A 24,581-nucleotide genomic window follows, 5' to 3' on the forward strand; every position below is an offset into this window, starting at 1 on the left:
AGGGCAGTGCAACCGGTGCCGTCTCACCGGATGCCAAGTTCCGGAGGCGCCATTTGCATGGAACTGAGAGCCGTTACTAATTTTCATTTTCACAAGGTCTTTGAAACAAAAGAAGACAAACAACGCTGCTCAAGCGCTGGTGGTGCCGTTGAACATGGCTGGCTCTGCCTATATTCTGCTTACCTCGACAAAAAAAATCACTTTTATTACTAAACAATGACTGCTAAAGTTCCAAAAGACAATTTCATTTCTATTTGGAAGCTGGTTTATCATCCCTTTGCTGTACAAAGACAGGGCCCACGGAGTGGGGGAATATTTGCATTCAATCTTGCAATTTTACCCGTTGTTTTGTAAAACATGAGTTCTTTCACTTTACATGCGATTTCTTGATACGTTCAAACAGATGCCTTGATGAGATTTTATTACTTTTAGATAGGCTTCAGTGTTCAAACCTGACCGGCTATCATGTTACTGAGCCACCCCATCTCCTGTCATTCCGGCCCCCTCCCTCATATTTAACCTACTTCTCGGGACCTGATAACAGAGTAAGGAGTGCTGTAGCAGCATTGCCTCATGCATCAGGAACAACTTGCATCGCAGCCATCTGTGCTGTGATACCCAGTAACTCAGACCAGCCTTTGCTTGCACCTAGAGCATCCACCATCCCTTCCTGACATTGTGACAGCCCACCCCACCCACATCACAAACATCCTTGCAGTACTCCTGGTTGAAAAGTTTCCTTCCTCCTATAATATACAACGTGCATGGTATAGTTTATTTGCGCTTTTAATCATAGTAGTAATGATTTCCCAACCTATAGCTGAGTTAACTCTTCCTGGATTGTGGCCTTTTACTGGATCCTTTTGAGGGTTGTGTTTTACCATGTCTAGTACACTGAGTGGTCCTAGACTCTGTCACAAAAGAGCATTAACCCTCTGAGTTATCTTAATGGTATAGGCAACTGTAAGCTAGAAATTACACAGCCAAACTCTGCAGCAAAGGTGTTAACCCTGAGCTATTCTACTCCGAGACATTGCCATCAAGTTACGTACACAGCTCTTCAGCAAGCACGCTGCTCCACTGCACTTCCTTTCCACCTCACGCTGTTAGGACACCACAATATGAAAACAAGCGCCGTCCCCGGTTTGGGAAGTTTCTCCCAATTGCACTCAGTTATGAAATGTTCAATAAATTCATACAAACTTGTTTGTTAAATCTTATTGTGAAAATTCATTATTTATATATTCTTAAACATTGTTCTGTTCTTAAATTCAATGGATTTTACTTTCCTCAGTAACATCCGTTCAATACATCAATTTGAGCCAAATGCATTTCGGGCATTACCCTTCATCAGGGGACTTATTCTGCAAACATAGAATTGGCATTGGCTCAGTACATTTCAGTTTAACTGTATCCAATATATTGTAACATGAAATGCTGTGCTTAACTTCTATGCAGTGACAATCAGTGGGATTGTCACTCTACAACATTTTGCCCTTGTTAAAACATGGAGGGATTTTCCAGTTTTGTCTTATTCTTGGTGCTTGAGTATTAAAGACTGGCAAAAAGGGGTTTTGTTCCATTGATATTAAAGTCTTTTGTACCAGGATGTCAAGGAGGGAAGAGATATAGAGACACTTAAACTATGTGAACTAATTATTAATTTGAAATATTTTTATGGCAATACGTTCGTAGTCCTCTATGAAACTGTTGGGTAAATATGTTTAAGTGAGTTTTGCACTATTGATGTTCTTTCCATTGAAAAAATAGAAAATATTGGAAAAATTCTGTTTTCTAATTTTTCATGTAACAGTTTTCAAGATCTAAATATCGAACTCACTGAAGTAAAGCTTGTTTGACAAAGCCCTATCACACATTAGCAAACTTTCACTAAAAGTAGTTCTGTGCATTGCACATGTGGAGAGTTCACATAAACTTGCACTTTGAGCATTTCACTTGAATAAAAAGAGCTATTTAAATATTTTCACCTGGCTAGGTTTATAATGACAATGTCAACCACATGAGGCCCTCCAGTCTACTCTTTTGGTTTTGCTGTATCATTTGGTTTGGCTTCCTCAATTTTCTGCTATATGGGCCCTTGAGTGTGGAATGAGAGAGATTTTGCACCCTCATGGTCTGAGAACTTGGAGAGTATTGTGAGATAGCTAAGCTCCCAGCTACTATTATTATTACCATTATTTATATTTTAGTAAATTGGTTTATAGCTGACACTTTAAAACTGCAACACATAGATTTAAAAATAGGGTCACTTATGAACTAGCAGTCTTTGTTTTACTAACATTAGAAGGATGAAATTTAAGCTACTAGGTTACATATGGTTCCTGCCCACACGACAGCCTGTCATTCAACGCCACTAGGGGCTGCAGTGGCCACCACCTGCGACCCGACCCAGGCCACCACAAAATTAGCTTCACAAACTTGTTGTGGTGCATCCCAGTCATGAGTGAGCTCCTGTAAGTTGAGGAAGAACCCAATGAGTTTCCTGGCTTTACTTAATTGGATCACAATGATGGTGCATTTTTAAATATCTTGCAGTGTTAAATCACCCGCTGAAGAGATCTTTGTGTGCTAAGTGATTTTCAGAGCATAATAATATTTTCATGATAAGTCTAGTGGTTAATGTTCTTGGTGAAGATGTCTTTGTTTTGTCTAGTTCCAGTTTTCACTCATCATAAAGTAGCATAGACACAGAGGTTTAAGGTGCATCCTGCAAAGCACGACTTGTAACATGCCTATCACAGATTTCTATTAATTTGTAGATAGGTCAGTGAGTTTTGTCATAGAGAACTTTTTGTTACTAGCAGTTCATAGGTAACAATCGTTCGAATAAAACAAAGTGCGTTATGGACCACTGCATGCAAACTGCAAGGCGTGAGTTTAGAAAGTTATTTTTTTCCTCAATCTTTCCTCATTTGAAGGTACTAAATACTGTTCCTTTGGGTAGTGATACATTCTTATTAGTATACACAACCCCAACTAAGCATTGGAGCATACAAGGCCTGCCAGTATGGACCACAGGTGACTACAACACCTCGTATCTCTTATTGTCATATGCAACATTCCCTATACATTGATTTACACATGTATGAATCATTGTCCCAGCATAATGCATAATGTCTGACCCTGTGCCTCATGGGAACAGTCCAGCCCAAACTGCCAAGCCATGTCTACACTGGACCCGTTGCTTGTTTCCGGTCCAGGGAAGACATGGCTTAGCAGTTTGGACTGGACTGTTCCCATGAGAGACAGGGTCAGACTGATTTGCATATGGCCATGTCTGAACTGGGGTGGCGGAGTGAGCTAAAGAATGATGATGAATTAAACCACTCTGTCATCCCCTTTGGTTTTGCTTTGTTCGCCCTAAATTGCCATGGTATGCCCAGATGTGGGTCCCTTGCTCACTTTGCCACTGGATTCAAGCTAGCATAGCTGATGACGGCTGATTAGACAGAAACCGGTCTCAAGATGCTTGTTTCTGGTCCAGGGAAGACATGGTTTAGCAGTTTGGGCTGGACTGTTCAATGAGAGACAGGGTCAGACTGATTTCCATATGGCCATGTCTGAACTGAGGTGGTGGAGTGAGCTAAAGAATGATGACGGATTAAACCCAGATTAGTTGACAGTGGGTGAGTGCTTGCAATGTTCAACACTCCGTCCATCATCCCCTTTCGTTTTGCTGTGTACATATCTTCACCGGCATGGGCGAGCCACTGCCATTTGTTTTTCCTCCCCCTGAGGCCGGACGGCAGTGTTGGAAAGCCAGGTGAAGGTGTTCACACCAGACAGCACCTCACAAATGAGCGGGAACTCAGGGCAGTTTTGTGCCCGTAACTACGCCGGTGGCCACTGCAGTTGTGGGGCAGCATAATAAAGTTCAAAGGTAGGCGCTACAAGCCCACCCTCCAATAATGGTAGTTGAAGCCTGATCAATGAAACTCTGCGCTGACCCACACTCCATATCAATTATAGCAGTAATCCATTTAGTTCACGGAAGAAACTCTATGGAAGCACAATTGGGAGGGCTGCAAAAAAAACAGGAGTTGAGGTGATACCCGCATTTTAGAGATCACCACTCGGCCCAACAGGAACAGAGGGAGCAAGTGCCAGAAAGGCAGAGATTAGATGGAGACAACCGCTTTGTCAATGTTACCTTTCTTGAGATCTTACTCAGTATGATAGATCCAGACACCCAGGTATTTAAAGGTGTCATAGAACCTTTGCAGATGGGACCCTATGGAGTCAGTCCGATGTAGGGCTGGCCTGGGATCTAGCGGAACAGAAAGGATTTGGGCTACTTCACGCATAACCCTGATACGGCCCCAAAGTCATACAGCAGCCACATGAGGCCAGGAAGAGCGGACCCGAAGTCTTGCAGAAGGACCAGGGAGTTGTCTGCATACAACGAGATTACATGATGCATTATACCTTCTAAGATGCCGTAGTCCATTGTCCGTTGGTGAAGCCGGCAGGCCTGAGGCTCCATGGCCAAGCAAAGAAGAGCAGAAAATGGACAGCCCTGTCTGGTGCCTCTACCAATGCTGAAACTATCGGAGATCAGCCGACCAGTCTTCACCCACACCATTGGTCCAGAGTATAGAGTGTGGATCCAGGCCGAAACCCCAGTCCAATCCCAATGTTGGTAAGGGTTAGACGAAGTAAATCCCAAATCAGGGTATGGACATCAAGGACATCTGCCAGGGTGTCATGCAGAAGGCGTAGGAGACAGCAGACATTGAGGAACATACTGCGACCCGGTATGAAGCTGGATTGGTCGCTGTAGACAAGCGAGTGAATTATAGGGAGCAGATGGTTCACCAGTACTCTGCCCAAGATCTTGCAGTCTAAGTTGAGCAAGGAGAGGGGGCGGTTAGAGAGAATTTCAAGCGAGTCTCTATCCAGGTTTGTGAAGAACCACGGTCAGGGCCTCCAAAAGCGTATTTGGAAGGTAGTCCCATGCTTTATCTTAGTTGGACATGTTCAGCAGGTGCTGGGTGGTTTGAGTAGTGAAGGTGGTATAATAAACAATTGGGAGTCCAATGCTGCCTGGGGCCTTGTGTTATGGGACATCTGGGAGATGGCCGCACATATCTTCTCCAATTGTAGGGTTTGACCAGTTTGCTGCATTGCAATGGGTTCAACCTGGCTAGTTGTAAGCCGTGGGAGAACTCATGTGCTTGCTCAGGGGTCGGGATTTGGGCACAGTTTACAACTCCTGGTAAGAATCCAGAGAGGGTTGCGTTAAGGGTTAACTGTGAGGTGACCAGCTTACCATTGGGCCGACAGATTGCACACACTGGCGATCGTTGTTGATCTTCATATGTGAGTCAGTCACACAGCTTTATTCGATCTTTTTTAAACGGATCATAAAAGCACAAGTTATCTAAAAATTCCAACACAATATATACACATATATACACATTTAAAATAAGAATTAAACAGTTGCAGTGATCCGGGTAATTTCATATAAAAACATTTATGATAAAAGCAGGTCCGAATTTAAAATTAATTAATTAGTTGTTGCTACTAAAATGTCGTCCTACCTTTTTCCTCTTCCTAAGACAAGCCCACAAAAATGAGACAACAGAACAGCATACAAATGGATCCAGTAGAGTTTTTTAAAAGTACAGGGCCTCCCGGCACTGCCTAAAATTGTGGTACCTCAGGATTGGGAGTATGAATGTTTTCCTTTCCTATGTATAGGTCTTGCAAAATAATACAATGTGTAGATCTGACTGTACTGCGTGGTTGTTAAAGGGACAGGGTAAAAGGTCTGCTAATTTATATTTATTTTGGGGGTATCTCAGGAGTAGCGGGATCATGTTCATGCAGAAACGCAAAAGGATAAATCTGTGTTGCGCATTATTTATGCATCATATGTGAGTCACTCTGCCAGCCTACACCGAGCTGCTCCCCTCAGCTTGCTGCAGGACTGCTATCTTCCAGAGGTTGTGTCTGAACAGGAGTGCCTCAGCCTCTTTTCGTTGCTTATGTAGTTGCTGAAGTTGTTCAGCCAGAGTCGCCTGATTGGTGACCGATATATCCAGGGATTATAAATCATGCTTGATTACTGACAGTTCCTCAAGCAGACACCAGTGTATCCCCCAGGATTCAGCCAGGCAGTGGCCAGGCACCACGACCTTGTGAGCAATCTATTTGGTGGCTCGAGAATCAGTGGAGCCACCATTTTGAGTTCAAAATACTGTTCAATGCATTGCACCAAGCCTGCACGAAATGCAGGATGAGAGAGAGCTTCAACCTACAGTCATCATGTGGTTAAGGTTAAGCATGGGCGGAAAATCCGTTTCGCTCGCGGATTTTGCGGATTTTCGGTAAATTCGCAATCCGCGAGATTTGCGAATCTCCCGCAAAATCCGCAAATCCGCGAGCAGCGGATTTTGCTCGCACTGTTCGCACTGTTCGCGTGAGTTCGCGCCCCGCGAATAAGTGCAAAATTGCAGAAATACGATCTTAGCAAAACTGAAACTACTTACCAGGTTCAAAAGTTCAGGCTCATCATTAGTAGCCATTTCCTGTAGTGCTTCCTGAGGGGCCCCTCCAGAGTTCAGTTGCCAGTTGCAACTATTATGTGACCCTGCTCTGAACCTCAGAATAGTTACACATATGCCACAAAGGTCCTGAATTACAGCTAAGGGAGACAAGCAGGAGCCAGGCTGGAAGTTCAAATCCATTAATCAGCCCCTAATTCATTATTGTCAGTTGGGGCAGGGCAGGTGTTGTAACTAATTTTGCAACAATGAAAGCACTTAGCAAGTGCAAAAGATCACTAATCAGGAAGCACTAAGGAAGCAGGTGCCAGCTAAAAAAATATTCTGTGACACATTAATCAGCCCCAAATTAATTCAGGTCACTTGAGGCAGGGAAGGTGTGCTTGCGTTGCCATAATAATGTACACTGACTGGACAACCAGAGGGTGCTGTGATGAAACAGAGGGTGGCATTGGTGGGCCAGAGGGTGGCATGAGTAGTCAGAGAGTGGCAGTGGTGACAGAGAGTGGCAGTGATGAAGAAGAGTGTCCCAAACAGGCTGGACACGTAGAAACAACAAGTTCGCGAAACTTGCGACCCGACAGGTAAGTTCGCAATTTGCGACATTGTACAAAACCCTCGCAAACTGGCAGAAACCCGCGAAAACACACAAAAAAAAAAATCCGCAAATTCGCGAGAATTCGCGGATTTTGCAGATTGCGAGTTCGCAAATCCGCAAAATTCGCGAACGCGAGATTCGCAAAATTCGCCCATGCTTAGTTAAGGTAGAGCGTAATTGGCCCCAGCTCAGGGCAAGCAATAGGGGCAATGATCCTATAAGATACACACTAAATATTTCCCCCGGGTGAACCGATCTGGCCGTCGCACAGAAACAGGTCAATTCTAGTATGTTTGTCGTACACTTGGAAGTAATACGAATATTCGTGCTCCAGTGGGTGCACCAGTCACCATACCTTGTGTAGATGCATAAGTGTAAGCCAACAACCAAAGTGCTGTGTGGTGTGAATACTGGCAGCCGCATGCACAGGGGGGTGGACTGGTCAAGGCTCACATCCAGTACACAGTTAAAGTCACCTCCCCACAGCACGGGGGACAACTGGTCTTTGAAGAGCACCGGCGTTAGTGTGTTGAAGAAACCTGATTGATTCATGTTGGGGGCATATATCGTTACGAGTGTAAAGGGAGCCCCGTTCGGATTACCTTCTAATATCACATAGTCGCCGTTGGTGTCCAGCCTCTGTGTGCCCAAGACAAAGGGAACCCGTGGGCAATCCAGATGAGAACCCCACGAGTGAAAATCGATGTGAATGTGCTGTGCACCTGTCCCCTCCATTTTGGAGGAACCTTATGTAATTCTATGATGGTAAGATTTGTTTCCTGGAGCATAGCAATGTGTACGCGGTGGCATTTAAGATGGGCATGAATGCAGTACCTCTTAGTTTAAGTGGCCATTCCGCGTATGTTCCAGGTGATGACATGATATTGAAGGGTGTAAGGGTCAGTTGTCGCTGCAGCCATGGACTTCAGTAGTAGGGTCAAATGTAAAGGATGTGGAGTCCCTCTGTTCCCCCAGCCATCCTGCAGTCACCCCTAATAAGAAACACCTCCATGTGATCAGGTGCCCCCAGGTAACACATGCCTGAACAGCAAACCCAGTCTTGACATCATCAGAGTATTTTCGCAGATCATAGCAACGCACAAATGGGACAGCTGATCCCCGGCCCCGCGGATTGATGCCCTGCCGGGGCAAACCCAGACATGGATTTTAGTGGCAAAGTCAGCTATTAAGGGAGTGGGGACCCAACTTTCACCCAGCCGGCATGTGGTCACACCCATTGTGTCCTTCCCCATGTGGTCAGGCACTCCTGCGTGGCATGCATTTGAGCCACAATTCCATCATTAGACAGAACCAGAGACGCGTGGTAAACAGTAACATCAAACAACCAGGGTGACTGGTTCCCTTCCCGGACAGTTGCTCTGTAAGAGCCCATACAAAATCCACAACTATAAAACAATAACAGTGTAAGACAAAAAAAATGTTATTAGAGTTCACATGGGAATACTGGTGGGACGTGGTGTTGCATCAGGGATCCAGTCTCATCATCAGTCTCATCATCAGTGTGAGAATCTCTGTGTTTACTGTGTTCGTGGTGTGGGCCTTCTCAGATGGTGTGCCAACAAGCCTCCCAAACAGAGCTGCTTAACTTCGGTGGAATATCAAATTCAGAAGGAGACTCACCACACCAAGACAGGGATAAGAGACCCAGCCTTATAAGTTATCTGCCTATCATGGGGTGACTTTTGGACCTGATGGACCCAGTGATAAAAGCGAACCTGACTCCATTTGGCGCTCAGAGCACAGAGGTGCATAGAGATTGAAGGGAGGCTTCCAATACTACTCAGGTCTAGTCTGTTGCCACCTGATCCTTTGTTGGTTTTGTCTTGAGGGATCTGCATCTGTGGCATCTGAATTTGAGCACCAGCCAGTTGCCTGCACTTGAGTCTTGAGGCAGAGTACACACCGAATCCTTAGCTTGTAGCCAGGTCCACACATCCTCCAGAAAGTGGAAGATGTGGGTTGTTTCTCCAGCCACAACTCAGAGTTTTTTCAGGAACAAAAGAGCATACTTAAATTTTGACTCTCTGTGATGTTGCTTAACTTTGACTATGAGCCCTGGCCTCCTCCATAGTAAAATCAGGATACGCTGTTATTGTCACAATCTCAGAGCCCCAGGGGCCCTAGTGCGAAATCATTGCAGCAGTAGATCATGATAAATGAGGAGGCAAGCTATGAAGGGGTGGTGTGCCAGGAAGGGGAGGCTGGCCTGGTGTCTGGTGCGCCCGATCAATGGAGAAGAATTTTGGTGCCTTATCTTCGAGAAGCGTCTTCACAAGCCATTCTTCAAGAAACAGTTCTATGCTTAGACCCTCCAAGCATCCAGAAAAGCCTAGCAGGCAGATATTGTTGTGTCTTGACTACCCCTCTGTGTCTTCCGCTCTGCGGTGCAGGTTAGCAAACTCTTCTTCTATGTGTTTCAGTTATTACTGCAGATCCTGCACCGTTATTTGCACCGTAGCCAGTGTGGATTCTGTTTCCTTCACTCTGTCTACCTACTTGCGGGGGTCTGCCCGTAGAAAATTAACATCAAGGGGGACAGTGTCAATATGGGTCTTTTGGGAGGATTTCGTGTTTATGATGGCCTGGAGCACCCATCAAACTGTCTAGAGGGTCGCTTCAAGATGATGAGCTGTATTGAGAGTCCTATCAGTAGGTGTGGAGAGTGTCGATGACTCCTCATTGCCAGTAGGCAGCAGTTTAGTGGCCTTGGGTTTCCCCATCATCATAAGCCTGTTTTGGTGAGTGCAGGAGTGGCCAAGATGGAATGAGTGTTGCAGATATCTGGCTGTCGCACCAGAGGATGGCCAGGCAAAATCCTGCCGATCAAGGCAAGTATTGGCACACCGCAGAGGAAAGCAGACATTCTCTTGTCACGTTCTTCAGGGCTGATAGGCTACCGGCATGAAGTTGGACGTACCAGTTAAGCTAGACATTTCATGCGGGGTAACCTTTGTGCCGAGCCCGTCTAAGGGTTTGGGGGCCAGAAGGCATTGCTGCACAGCTGGACAATCCAGAAGGGACCATCAGTGGAGCACCACGTCTCTGGCGTGTTGTCATGGGTAGTTCACTCTGGTTCACAATTAATAGGTAAGTGGCTCCATATTTCTCCACGGTGCCTAGCAACAGCTCTGAGGGCTTCTGCATTCCTGCAGTAGCCATACTAAACACTCACCCCTTTGGTGTCTCGAGAGAATTAATGCAGGCCCACGCAAGCACACTCTGATGCCGGGGGTGATGATACCTGCGTACAGGTCCCCCAAGTATGTGGTCCACAGCACTTGGGGCATCTCACAGGGCCTGCCTACTCTAGTCTTGCACGCAAGCAGAGCAGAGCCCCTGTCACCACCGCAGCTTGGCAGATCAGCAGTCCCTTAGCATGCTAGTGCCGGAAGAGGTGGGGCAGGTGCCGCATTGCAGCCGACAGGCGCACTTCCCCTATCAGGATGTATGAGCTCAGGCCCCCATTGAGCAAGTAGGTGGCCCCTGGGAGGCCTCATTCCAAGTTGTTGCAACTCCCTTGCTGGTTGCTGAGAAGGGCTGTGCTACTTCCTGCGCCCAGCTACCGTCACTCACAGGCCCGCTCATTCCCAGCAAGCGGGCGCGGAATACAAGGTGGCTTGGGTGTTGCAGTCGGGGGGATTGTTCACTGTGCAGCATCCCGGAGCATGTGATGATGACAGCAGCAGCCGTTGAGGAGGTGTCCTGTGCAAGCATGCCGCTATGCAAAGGTCGCCTCGGATCACCTCGGGGCAGACCTCAAGTGGGTTTTCTCTGCAGTTGACCGCACTACTGGACGAGCCAGCCAATGTTCAGGCTCCATGTAGGCAAGTCACTGGTGGAAGAGATACAAGATATGAGCAGGGGTAGATGGAGAGGATAAAGTAGGATATTTAGTCTGGGCCAGACACAGAGCTCTTGAGTAAGCGCCCATTGAGGCCGCCATCTTAGCCATGCCCCGTCGAAATGGCAATTTAACATAGCACGCACTGGCTCTGCAGTGACAAGCCTGATAGATGTTTGAAGGGCTACTCATGTGGGTGGCCCAATCAGTGCTGCAAGCCCACTAGTTGCATTTGATTTATGGCCCTGGGCACATGTAGTGCACTATACTATGGACTTATCAGTAATTCAAATATGTCAATCACGGAGAAACCAAATGCCATCACATTTTAGACACAGCAAATGCACTTTAGCACTAGTCAGCAGTAAAACAGTACAGAGAGTCCTGTAGGGAGCAAAAATGGAGTTCAGCACACAGTCAAAAACAGGTTGTCTTGCTGCAAAAAGTCAGGGGAAACCACACCAAAAGATGCCAGGTCTAACAATTACAATGTTGGGAGCGAGGCCAACATTTGGTACATTTGCATTCCATTTGGTAACTGCATATTTTGGGGGGTTAGAGGTTATAAGGAGTAATATGGTCTTGGTGGGACATAATTTAAGTTTATTCTGTGTCTTTCATACTTTAATAGTGTCTAGGCAGCTGAATATTTGTCTTAATTTTACATAAATGTGAGTGCTGTCTGTGCATTGCTGGCATGCAATGTAAAGGGAACCAAAAAGGTCCCTTTATAGTTATAATTTAGGATTGACTACTGCTGCCACTTGCATAGAACCTTATACATGGGAGGACTGTATACTATAAGAAATAAAATACACTGTGTCATACATTTGTTATAAGTGTATTCCAAGCCACCAAGGAGTTCCATGACCTTAGAAGGTCCCTGAAGTCAGAGGTGACTTGCAATATCGTTTGAATGAACGGGAGAGTGCATTTTAACCCCTTTTAGTACATGTTCACATCATAATCCTACCCACAAACAACTTAAATCCTTGATTCCTTCTGTCATATGAGATGAAATACATGTGTATATATATATATATATATACATATATATATATATATATATATATATATATATATATATATATATATATATATATATATATATATATATATATATATATATATATATATATATATATATATATATATATATATATATATATATATATGTGTGTCCGAAAGGGCTCCCAGCAAACATCCACGCCGGAACCACACAAAGAGACTCGCACTCCAGGGTCTGTGTTTTTAGATGTTTTAATGGCGACGCGTTTCGACCAAACGGTCTTCTTCCAAAGCCAACCATGAATAAACAAAATCACCATTTTATGCACAAAGTGTTTCACACAATTACAGAAAATAGAGGTAGGACTGCTCCATTATCACGGACTACATTTTGTGAAAACTACCATGGAAGCAGAAGACAGACTCTGCCAAAACGGTCTCAATGCATGATTAAAGTAAATGATGACAGTTTGTTAAATACATATAAGGTACAATTTAAATGGTATAAAATAAACCACTATATTGTTAATAGCAATTTTACACAATATTGTGTGTGACAAAATATGGACTATTTGCATGTCAAAAAACACAGTTCATTTCTCACTGCACATAACAAACTTGTTATTTCAAAAATGCTTATAAATCAATTTGTGGACCGTTTGAAGCTGTCATAGTAACATTCGGTTTGCTTAGTACTGTAAACCATATCCTCACGGCCAAGTGGCCTAATTCACAACAACATTAAAGGTTTACGAGATATATGTATATATATATATCTATACTACTATAATAAAGGAGAAACTTGCAGGCTTTGAGGCAAGTAAACGCGGGAACCACTGCGCCAATCTACACACCAGATACACCGTAGAAATCGGCAGGGTGTGTAGATGGTGAAAGGCTATATAAACTTTAAAAAAACACCTTATTTAAAAAAATTATTTAAAAAAAAAAGTAGTCCCCCCAAAGTAGCGCCGGCCGTGACGTGCGTGCTCACGTCGAGGAGCGGCGTCAGAGGACCGGCGGACATGACGCGGGGGAGGAGCAGTCACGTGACCTGCAGCGGACAGGCCAGCGGCGGTGAGAGACCAGCGTAGAGGCGGACATGGAGCGGGGGAGGAGCGGCGGCGGACAGGCGGTGAGGAGCAGAGCGGCGAGGACCTGCACTCAGGAGCGGAGAATGAGGTAAGCAGGTGGGTGTCGGCCCAGGCGGGGGACGGGGAGTTACTAAAGGCAATGTCGGGGCAGGTGGAGGTCGGGGCAGGAGGGGGACGGGGACTAACACCTCCAGGCAAGAGTCAGGCCAAGCGGCAGGTGGGGGACGGGGCGGGCGGGGGCACGGGTTGCTGGGCAATGTCGGGGCTGGCGGGGGTAGGGGGAAGCCTGAAAGCACCCGGACAAGGTCGGGGCGGGCTGCTAGTATATATATATATACAGAGAGAGAGAGAAAGAGAGAGAGAGAGAGAGAGAGACATGAACAATAAAAGTAGAATATGAAGTGCAATATAAATATACTAAAAAGCAGATGAATTTGTGGTAAAATGATGTAAGAAACAATTTATTGAAGTCAAACAAAAAATTATGTGGCATAGAATTTATAGAAATGTGCAGAGACCATATCTTCCTTAATTATCTCTGTGGAAACAAATAAGCATGTTTCCATTAAAATCTAATTTCTGCTGATCACTCTTCATTTTAGAAAAACAAATATGAAGAACTAAAAGTCAATTCTCCTTTTCGTTGCTTTCATTGTAGCTGTGACCTGCCTTTCGTCTTGCCTAGCTTTGGCAGGAGGCATTATGATGTCTGAACTCAATTACTTTAATATTACAGGTGACTAGCGACATTACCCATCGACTGGAATGAGGAAATAACAGACAGGTTTTTATAATGGCATTGCATTTTCCCATGTATTATAGAACACTAAAGGGTGCAGTTAAAAGTTGAAAGAGCTTGTCATTGATTTTGATCGTTTGTGAGCATTCACCGAAGTATGATTTAAACCATTCAAGTACTGCATCACTGATAACAAATCTTTAACGTATTTGCATAGTATCTCATTGGGAACTGTTTAAAATGCTGTGGCAACGTCGAGCAGCAATAGTTGACGTAGGGCATTGACGCAATTTCTGGCATGGCTGTGTCAGTAGCATGCCCTGCTGTGCAATCTCATTGGAAGTTGTTTTTAAGGATCGGTCTTTTATGTGTATAATGAGTTGTTCAGCATTACACCTCTCTAAGAGCTTGCAAGAGACAGGATACTGGATATGGGAAGACAGCTGCCATTATGGCTTTTTTTCAGGTTTTGTGTTTATTCAGGATATGCGCGACTTTACGATTTGTAGTGCAGTTGTAACAATTGCTTTTGAGGGAGAGCAGCTAAGTATACTGAGCCAATGAGCAATCAGGGATCGCCCTGACTCATTTGCTGGGTGGGGGAGTAGAGAGTCCTCAGTGTAACTGAGCTCAATGGCTGGTGGTGAGGCTTCTAAGCGCTGTATCGTCAGTGAATGCGCACCTACACTTGTCTTGAAGCTGTGGGGAATTAAGTAGGCTAGGTATTTGGCTTTTTTTCTTCCCCAGCACTCACAATGTGTTCATTTACATAATGTAGCAAACCAATTAGTGATTGAGAACAGCATTATAATCGGACTCTGCTTCTGCATTGAAAATGGAACTCGCTGATTTTTGTCTGCAATGCAGTCACATTTTTAACATTACAGAAGTGGAGAACAAGTATTGTCTCGATATCTTATTATGTGAAAAACAATTAAAAAAAAGATAGATTCGTGTTGGAACCTGATGTAAAAGTTTGGTTTGGGGTAAATACAGTTTGCTTCATTCCTTGTTAAACAAGCGGTAAACATGGTGCAAATTGATTTCCCAGTAGCACAGTGCAAAGTTTCGGTAATGAAGCTGATTATTTCACCGACTCCTGACAATTTCTTCTGGCTTTTTGCTTCCGAGAAGAATTTCAAATAGTTTAATGTTTGCAGGAATGTATTTTAAATTGGTTAATCTGACAGGCATACTGACAGAGGTCTCTCACCCCTTTGTTCCGCCGAGAGCAGCCACTGCTGGATGGCTGACAGGGAATCCGTCTGCAGAATCTGGCACAGAAGCTCCAAAACCTGTTGGCAGTAAGAGAAGGGTAAATGTCAGGCAAACATGGTCAGAGTGACATTAGCAATGGCAGGCAACCATAGAGCAAGTAAACATCAGGTGATAAAAAACAGTCATGCACTCAAGGCAGATATGCACCGAAAAAAGAACACGCACACGCACACACCCACGCACACACACACACACAGGTTAACTGCTGCACGAAAACGACAAAAACACAAATTAAGAGGAGGTACAATTTTGGCCTGTTTGTGAAAATCTGAGTCGCTGCCGACTGGTCTTCTATGAGGTAACCATAAATCTCACATGCTGTTTCTTAACTATTTCGGGGTTATATCACTAAAACGACAGCTCTGTAGAATGGGCACACTGGTCATTTTCTGCACAAATAATCATAATCAAATAATATTCTTCCTAGGTTTCTCAGGTCAGAATCAGAATCCCAACTCAAAGCAGGGTCTGGACGAAATACGTCAGAGGAGTTTAATATAGACCATTTCAAGCCTAGCTCCAATGCCACTCTCTCCAAATCTAACAGATTGTCCACATATTCATAGTTTTGAAGCCCAGATTAAAGAAAACACTTACGTCTATAGGCTCTATGAAAGTAAACAAGGCGACATTTCTGTTAGAACGTAATATTTTGAACAAAAAAACCTTCAAAATTCACCAGTTATAGTTCACTGAGCTAACTAGAAATTGTGCCCTCACCATGTCCCTTGTTATCATCAGTGATGGGATTTGAGATGTTAGCCGTGATGTGATTGACAATGTAATTGTAGATGTCATGAGTGGTGCAACCTGTGAGTTCATAAGCAGAGCACGGTAGGTGCATAAGATCTAGTGAATTTCTGAAGTTTTTTTTAAAGGAAAGTAAGATATTAAAACCATACTAACTATAATGTAACTTTAGCCTTTAGTTTTTTTCAGTGAATTTCTAGGTTTAAAAAAAGAAAAGTAGGATCTTATTATTATACTCAATCCCCTCAAGCAGCAGGCCATCCGTCATGTTGGTGCATGGCGCGGGGCTTGTGCCCGCCCTTGCGTAGGTGGCGAACCCCCCACAGACACCCATACCATATTATGTTTTTGTTATGCATTTTCCAGGTCCCTTGAGACAAATGGTGGGCCTGGGCCTCTGGTACCCCCACACAAGGGCTATGAAGGATCAGGATATCCCTACCCTGACTCCTTATTCCTTTTTAAAAACATTTTCAGGGCACTGAGACCAAGGCCCGAGTCCTGTAATGGTGGCAGCAACATTCTGTTCATATTGCATCCAGCCAACTAACAAGGCAAAGTGAGCTTTAAAATACCAATAATCTCACCGAACCTACATTTTTGTTTTCTCTGGTCTATTCTTTCAGCTTAGTTTTTTTCGGCTGTGGTTGTTAGTTGAAACCTGTGTTTTAACTTACCATGAGCTCCTGGTCCTGAAAGTTGAAAGCAGTATTCTTGCCCTTGTTCTTCGTGTTGTTTCTCTGTGCCTGTCGAGTTAGCGAACGGGAGGAAGCTGGTATGAGGCGTCCAGTTTCTGCTGAGTACTGTGTGGTTCTTCTAGGCTCCTCGTCCTGCCCAAATGCAAAGACGGGAAAGCATATGGTGGACAGGTTTAAAGTTTAATTATTGAATACGAGTCTTTAACAAGCATAGCGTTCTAAGAGCCCATGCAAAGCAAGTATCCAGAAAGTCAATCTAGGGATCATGAAAGTGTAGCATTCGAGCAAAGATGCCCTGGTTAGAAAGGTGTGTAGACTCACAGGTAGGTTTATTTATGTGCACACAAAGCATATAAATGTATGAGGGTCCTCTCAGAAACCTTAAGGTGGAGTAAGAATCTTCATTCTACTCGGAACTACAGTGACTGCTAAACCCAGCTGAAAATAACAGAATGTACTACAAATAGAACAGTGTCTATGCAGTCACATACACTGACACCAGAGATCACGTTTACCTTATATACATGAATACTTGCACAGGGAAAGATATAACACGTCTCGGTTTCCGCAACAAACAAATGAAATAATGAGCACAATGGCACAACAAAAACATGAAGCAACGTAGAGGAAGACACAATGAAATGTGTAGCAACATATCAAGAAATATAAAAGATCGGTATAGTACATATGTACTGACACACCATAACAAATAATATTACTGAACTAAAAAATGAAACTCCACATAAGCAAAGAACCTCCTCTGCCACCTTGTGAATAACACTTCAAGGCCACCCGAACCTACTAAAAAGGTTCATTATTACGTGTTTAGTATCTTGTAAACCAAACATGGCGATCTAAAACATCTGGACATAACTCCTTGCTCCTATGTGTAATTGTGTGCTGGCCAATTCTGAGTGAATTATAACACTCAAAAAGTACTACATACTCTCAACATCAACTCCATCAAGCCAGGAGTAACCCCAGAAAGACTACGTTTCTGGTCCTCTTTTAAACTTTATTTCCAACCATCCAAAAACCATAAACCTCACACTCCAGTCCAAAATCACAATCTAATTAGCAAAACATACACATAAGAACACGTACATAAACAGAGCTCAGACACGCTGGTAGGAAATGAAGAAACGTTGTACAGTGCCTAACATTAAAGAAGGAACAAATCCTCAAACAAAGAAATACAATCTGAACTAGCAAACAGATTATTCTGCCAATTCAATACCATACAAAAAGTATGTATGTATGTCTGTTAATATTATTTCAATAGCGCAAACCTAGCCTAAAAGCAGCGGAGCACTGTACATGGTCAAAAGCAAGCATAAAGTCAAAGAGTAAGAGTAGAAGACACTGGGCAGCGGATGGTTAGTACATTGTGAAGTAGTGTTCTTTAAATAGTGAGTCTTCATCTCTTCCCTAAACTTGAACAGCACTGGGTCTGTCCTGATGGATATTGAAATGTGGTTCCTGATTATGGGTGCATAAATGGAAAAGACCAGCTATCTTGTCTTTTCTTCTTCACAATTTTTAGTCTGCAATCTGATGTTCCTGGCTGCAGATGTGCCAAGATCCATCAGAGATGCTGAGCTTATCTGTAAGGTAAGAAGGAGTGCGGGTCGTGGTAGCTTCGTAAATGATGCAGCTGGTTTTAAAGACAGTGAGTGCTGGCAAGCTGAGCAGATGGTTTTTTCATCCGAATGGGAGTGATGTAGAATACCCTACAGGGGTGCCATTCTTTTTGTGTGTGTTTTTTTTAGAGTTTTATATAACGCAAACTAGACTTGAGGCATCGGGTATCCAAGCACTTTATATGAGCACCAGTTTTGTTACAGATGGAAACATTCATTTTTGTTAGGCATAAAGAGATTTGCCTAGAATCACAGGATGTTGAGCGTTGTTGCTGAAACTCGAACCTGGTTCCCCAGCTTCGATGTCGACCGCTCTAGCCGTAAGACTACATCCTCTACCCAGTGGAGAGGATGAAGGCCATGGAGAAGAGCCTTACCACCATCTAGATGCAAGGAGTATGAGATAAACTAACATTAGTTCTGAAGTAGCTTTCTGGAAGAAATGGTTTGACTTTACTTGCCAAGAGAGCTGGTACCTGGCCTTTTTTGGGGGTTTTCAATGTGTTTCTAGAAGGTGAGGTTGGTGTCCAGGGTGAATCTAAGTGGCTTGGCATTTGGTGACAGCTGAAGTTCGACAGCTCAAGGATCATTTAATTGAGACAGGTTTGTACTGTATCTTGTTTATTGTTCTTGGAAAATAATATGAATTCTATCTTGGTTGGGCTGAGCTTCAGGTAGGCACTAGACATCCAATTCCGGATGATGTAAGTTTCAGATACTTCGCTGAAACTTCCTTCTAAATTGAATGTGCTACTATTTTTAATTTTATTTTATTGGGTTTGGGCTTTGTTTTACTTGCCCATACCGAATTGTGGAGGGAATTGTTGGGAGACTTTTTCCAACACATATATTTTATAGGTTTGATTGGGAAATGTGGATTGCCCTGGTTTAAATATCATTTAAATTGCATATGTATGTGTTGGACTTGGCCCTTTTTGCAGGTTCACCCCAAAAGTTTTTGCATTTCTCCCAGCCTTTTTCTCTGTGTAGTGTTAGTGGTTTTAGGCCGCTGGGCATTTTAGCCCTGTGGTCCAGTGTAAAGTGCGTGCGCTCTCTGTTACATTTAGTGGGAGTGAGAGTGGCCTGCCCTCCCATAGGAATGCATGGGGGATTCCCTGCTCAGTGTGTATCAGTGGTAATTCCGGTTATGAGAGTAGCAGTATGGTCAAGTCTGGTGTGTATGAAAGTGTGAGAATAAATGCTGTGCAATGGTGTGCGCAGATTTATTATGACTGTGAGAAATTTCACTTTTAGAAGTTGCATTTCTGTGTCCTATGTGTCCGCCTGCCTGATGTGAATTGCATGTCTGGTTTTGGAGGGACAGGGCAGGCTGAGCCAGACGTGGCTTGACTAGAGAGATCTGCAGTTGGAGTATGGGGAGGGGTGACCCTTTGATCTGAGCAGGGCTATGCCTGGCAAGGTTAATGATGGCTCCACCTCCCACTGTGCGGCTGATGGCAGAGCCCCTCTTCCTCAAAGGCAGGATGCAGCCTTGTAAACAAAGTGCTCCAGGACCACATCGAACTGGTTCTGGCTGGGTTCAATGACTTGTGACTTTTGAGAACAAAGTCTTTTGGTGGTCTAAGCAAAGGGGCTGTGACCCCATGAAATTGTTCAGTTCCATGGTGCTCTTCTAGGATGATGTGCTGTTCCTGATCCTGCTGGGGCATGCTGCTGCTGGGGCCCAGGAGGAACTGCCATGAGGCTTGCCTCCCCATTGCCCCCTTGATTGCTGAGGACTTTTGCTTTTGGGAGCTATGGCTCCCTGCGCCCTGTGAGCGCTATATTTTAATTCTTTCCTGGAGGAAGAATGTGTTACTTCTGGATGTCAAGACGAACCTCTATCTGTGTAACTCTAGGGAAAAGACTTTGAAACTTTCATCCATCTTGCTGAAGCAACTACCCAAGGGCCTGATTTGAGCTTGCCTCCTGCCGAAGTCTCAGGGACATTAGACTTTGACCATAAGCTGTCCGGATTCCTATTTGAGGTGAATTCTACTTGCAGGTGAGGCCTCTGTTGAGAATTCCAGAGCCTCTAGTTCTACTGCTGGGAACGCGAACTGAAAGTCATTGAGATCGCTATTGTGGGCCGCCATAGCTGAGGGGGGTTGCCGCTGAGAGCCCGCATTTGCCTTTGTTACCAAAGTCATTGTTATCGCTATTGTGGGCTGCTGCAGCTGAGGAGCTACAGCTGCTGAGTGCCCACATTTGCCGTCCTACGAGAATCATCGCTATCGCTATTGTGGGCCACTGCAGTTGAGGAGCTGTGGCGGCTGAGTGCCTGCATTTGCTGTCCTACAAGAATCATAGCTATCGCTATTGTGGGCCGCTGCAGCTGAGGAGCTGTGGCCGCTGAGTGCCTGCATTTGCCATACTACGAGAATCATTGCTATCGCTATTGTGGGCCACTGCAGCTGAGGAGCTGTGCCGCTGAGTTCCCGCATTTGCCGTACTACGAAAATCATCTCAATCTCTGTTGTGGGGCGCTTCAGCTGAGGAGCTGTGCCGCTTTAAGCCCCATACTTTGACAGCTGTGCATCACTTAGTACCAGCTGCAACGTTTAGGTCTGCGCAATTGCGCACATGGATTCTGCTGCATTGGCAGCCGCCCTGACACTTTGGACATAGGGTACTTTGAGCCTCTTTGAGAAGGCCAGTTGGCCAGGGGGACTGTTAGGTTTGTAGAGCGCCAGGCCCTAATGTGATCGATGTGGTGCAAGGAAATGTGATTTATGTACTAGGATTTACGCACCCTGTTTTATGCCTCTAAATGTGGTTTATGATTATGAGGTTTTGCATACTGTATTTATGTTTGAGTTATCCTCTACTGTGGTTTTGCTAGTGAGATTATTTCCTAAGGTGAGTTATGCTTAGGAGGTTATGGTCTAATATGTTTAGGCTTATGAGGTTGGTGCAGGATATATTTCACACCTAATGAGATACAGTGTATAATATGATTTATGTTACATGATGATGCTGAGTCCAGTGTTTGTTAGTAATTATTGGTTGTGTTCTATACTTATTATATGTTCTCCATTTACTATCTTTACTAAGTGATGGTTCTGACAGTGGTCCAAGTGGCCCTGTCACGTGTATATAATCCACTGTAAATATTGCCCAGTGCCAGTTGGCACAGTGTATATTTTGTGATTACTATTCTAATGTGTTTTATGATAATACAAATGCTATTTTTGATATGACCTTGTGAGGAGTTCCTTTTGTGTTGTGCCTAGTATGTTGTTGCTGTGAGGGTTGTGCAAATGCTTTACACATGGCCTTCGGAATAAGCCTAACTGCTCGTGCCAAGCTACCAAGGGGGTGAGTAGGGGTTATCTTTGGCGTGTAACTCCCTTGCCCTGATTAGAGTGGTGCTTTTGGCCTAGCTTAGGTGCAAGCCCTAGCCAACCAGAAATCCCATTTCTAACAGTATGCTATTGATTTCTGTTAACACCTACTTACAGGTGATGCTATTTGTGTCCAGCTGTTAGTGCTCTAGTATTCCAGGAACCATTTAAAAGGGAAGCAGGATGACTACTTAAACAAATAAACAGTGCATTCTCACAGATAATACTTGCTTATTTGGAGCCTGATACTTTGCTGAAACTTCGCTCTAAATTGAATGCTTTCCTATTTTTGATTTGATTTTATTGGATTTGGGCTTCGTTTTTACTTGCCCATACCAAATCTTTAAGGGGATTGTTGGGAAACTTTTGCCAACAAATATATTTTATGGATTAGTGTGGGAAATAGGGATTGCACTGGTAGAATATCGTTGAAATTGCATTTGCACTTAATCAATTTGTGTTAACACCCACTTCTGGGTACTGCCATTTTGGTTTCAGTGGTTAGCACGGATGGAGCACTATCATTTTAGGAACCAATGAATTGGAAGCAGACGGGCTACTTAAACAAAAGGGTAATACATTCGCGCAAGGAGCGTCCTGAAGGCAAGCCAAATATAAATCCCGTCTGTAATCAGCCAGAACCAGGGGCAAGTCATTATGCTTGAGAATTTACATACACGGCAGAGGAACCGCACAAACACAATAGGGTAGGCCTAAACATTTCTCCTTAGCTCAACAACGTTTTAAGATCATGAGTTATTAACCTTTCCAGTACAAACAGATACTGGTGCGGAGACCAATGCTCATCAAACACTCAGACTGTTAATAATTCAATCAGGGAACCTCCATTACAATTAATTAATGTGGCATATCTCAACGCATGGTCTCAAATCAAACATAGGATGCAAGTTAATGATTATGTTGAGTGAGCCAAACCAGACCTAGTGCTGATTACTGAATCATGGCTGACTGAGGAATACATTCCAGAATTTTTGGAAGCAATCCCAAAAGATTAGTATTACATAAGAACAAAGAAGGTAACAAGAAAAGGGGTGGAGTAGTAGCCATTATACATAGGCGATTGCAAACCAATCAGCTTCAGTGCACCTCAGTTTAAAACATATACTTACTTCTGTTTAAGATCGAACTTATTAATACCAATATAGATTATTTACCTACATATCTTGCACCTAGTATATGCCTAATTCAAGCCAACAAATGTTTGAAATAATCGGCCCTCTGGTGACCCATTACACACAACTATTGGTTTTCAGCGATTTTAATTGCGGAGAGACTCATACGTCTTAGATTCGAAAGGCCAAGACTTAACAGATTCAATTATATCCCTAAATTGTCAACAGCATAGAAATGAATCTACCCGTTTAACAGCTCACTCTCTAGATTTGATTTAGACACTTAACGTAGAGGCATCCGGCATCAAAATACACCATCCATTTGGTCAGAACCTCTATTGATAGAAATCTTGGTTCCTATATTAAAGAATACACAGTCAATCTATGGAGATCATAAATACATTGAAGTGAAAACAACTTAGCATTAAAGGAATGAAAGCTGTGCCCAAGCATACCATACCTACATTAAGTGACACCGGGATTGAGACACAAAGGAGAGTTTCTCGATTGGTTAACAGTTTGACTGCGGCGCAAATTCCGCCGCAGTGCTGGGGAATTAATGAGTGGGCGTGTTTCAGAGGACCCCCGGCAGGCCGATGCACCCAACAGGGTAAGTGCAGAGGCCAACCACGATGCGCCACTGTAGAAACGATGAGTAACCAATACACTAAAACCAGCACCATAGTTTAAACAAGAACAAAAGTGCAGGAAGTATAATATAGAACTGAATGAGTTTTAAGAGGGGAAAGCAAAGATAATGTTGGTAAAAATCTAATTATTATACTAATAGTATTCTGTGAGCAACAAATAATCAAAAATAAACTTTTAAAATCTTAGAAGAGCTCACCTCTTCAGTGATTTACTCAAGATATAAGTGATAAACTTAATATCGTCTTTATAGATAAAAAAAAAGACAAAGAAAGTATTACTATTAGTTCTAGAAGCCTACCACAGGCCTAAAAAGAGCCTGACAGTCAAGCATCAACTTGCTTCTCCGGAATTGATGAAGTAAGATTGGGGGAGCTAGTACCTAAATTCTGGCTCTCTGAAGGGGCTCCTGCCCATCAGCCATCTCAAAAGAATGTATTACCAAACAGCCCACTGTTAGCCCTACTTAATAAATAACTTCTTTTTTTTTTTTTAATTATTTTCTTATTAATCCACGATCGTACCGAAAAAAAGACAGGATCATAACAAAGTATATCAGTCAGCGGTACAAAATTTCCTTAATTAATACACAGCAAAAGTAAAACATAAAAGAGGAGAGAGGGAGACACTACACACAATACTGTGATTTATAAGCTCATATAGGTCACCATTGGTTCCCATATTTCAAGGCCAAGTTTCTTTTTCCATTTGCCTTTCAAAGCATATAAACTATATTCAATGTTGAAGGATGCCAAAAATCTGGCCCTCCAAAGGTCAAAAGATGGTGCATCCTTCTGTAACCACATTGAGGCTATGCATAATCTTATTACAAAGGTAGCTAATGAATATCAAATACTTATGGTTATACATCACTGAATCTCTCTCAGTTTCTTCATCTATCCCCAATAATACATGAGCATTGAACAGTCGTACCGTTCCACCCAATATCTCCTCCAAAAATTTCTCAATGTGCCCAAATAAACTGTTTGGATGCGTGCACAAATAAAAAATATGTAGTATATCGGCCTCATCGGACCCACACCGAAAACATTTCCCATCATTAGCCCCTCCCCATTTAAGCATTTTAACTGGAGTATGATATAAATTAAGGATGGTCTTATAATGTTGCACACGTAAGTTGGCGGCCATAAATAATCTTCCAGCCATGTCAATTGAGGTTTCAATCCGAGTCCCAACCCGACCAAGCCGACTGTCCCATTTTAAATTATGAGTCTCTAAATCATTGCCCATGGTATTTAGTA

The 24,581-nt window shown here is 43.6% G+C and overlaps 1 protein-coding gene across 1 annotated transcript in view; it reads right to left on the bottom strand.

Moving 5' to 3' along the window:
* Window positions 1-24,581, bottom strand: part of TBATA (thymus, brain and testes associated) — a 152,385-nt gene that overhangs the window by 24,195 nt on the left and 103,609 nt on the right. The window contains exons 6-7 of the mRNA XM_086920142.1: window positions 16,534-16,686; window positions 15,042-15,123 (exon numbers count right to left, since the gene is read on the bottom strand). Of these exons, the coding sequence (XP_086776268.1) occupies window positions 15,042-15,123; window positions 16,534-16,686 (235 nt within the window). The remainder of the gene's footprint in view (window positions 1-15,041; window positions 15,124-16,533; window positions 16,687-24,581) is intronic.

The sequence above is a fragment of the Lissotriton vulgaris genome, chromosome 5 (assembly GCF_964263255.1).
Source record: "Lissotriton vulgaris chromosome 5, aLisVul1.2, whole genome shotgun sequence".
In the NCBI taxonomy this organism is placed as follows: Eukaryota; Metazoa; Chordata; class Amphibia; order Caudata; family Salamandridae; genus Lissotriton; species Lissotriton vulgaris.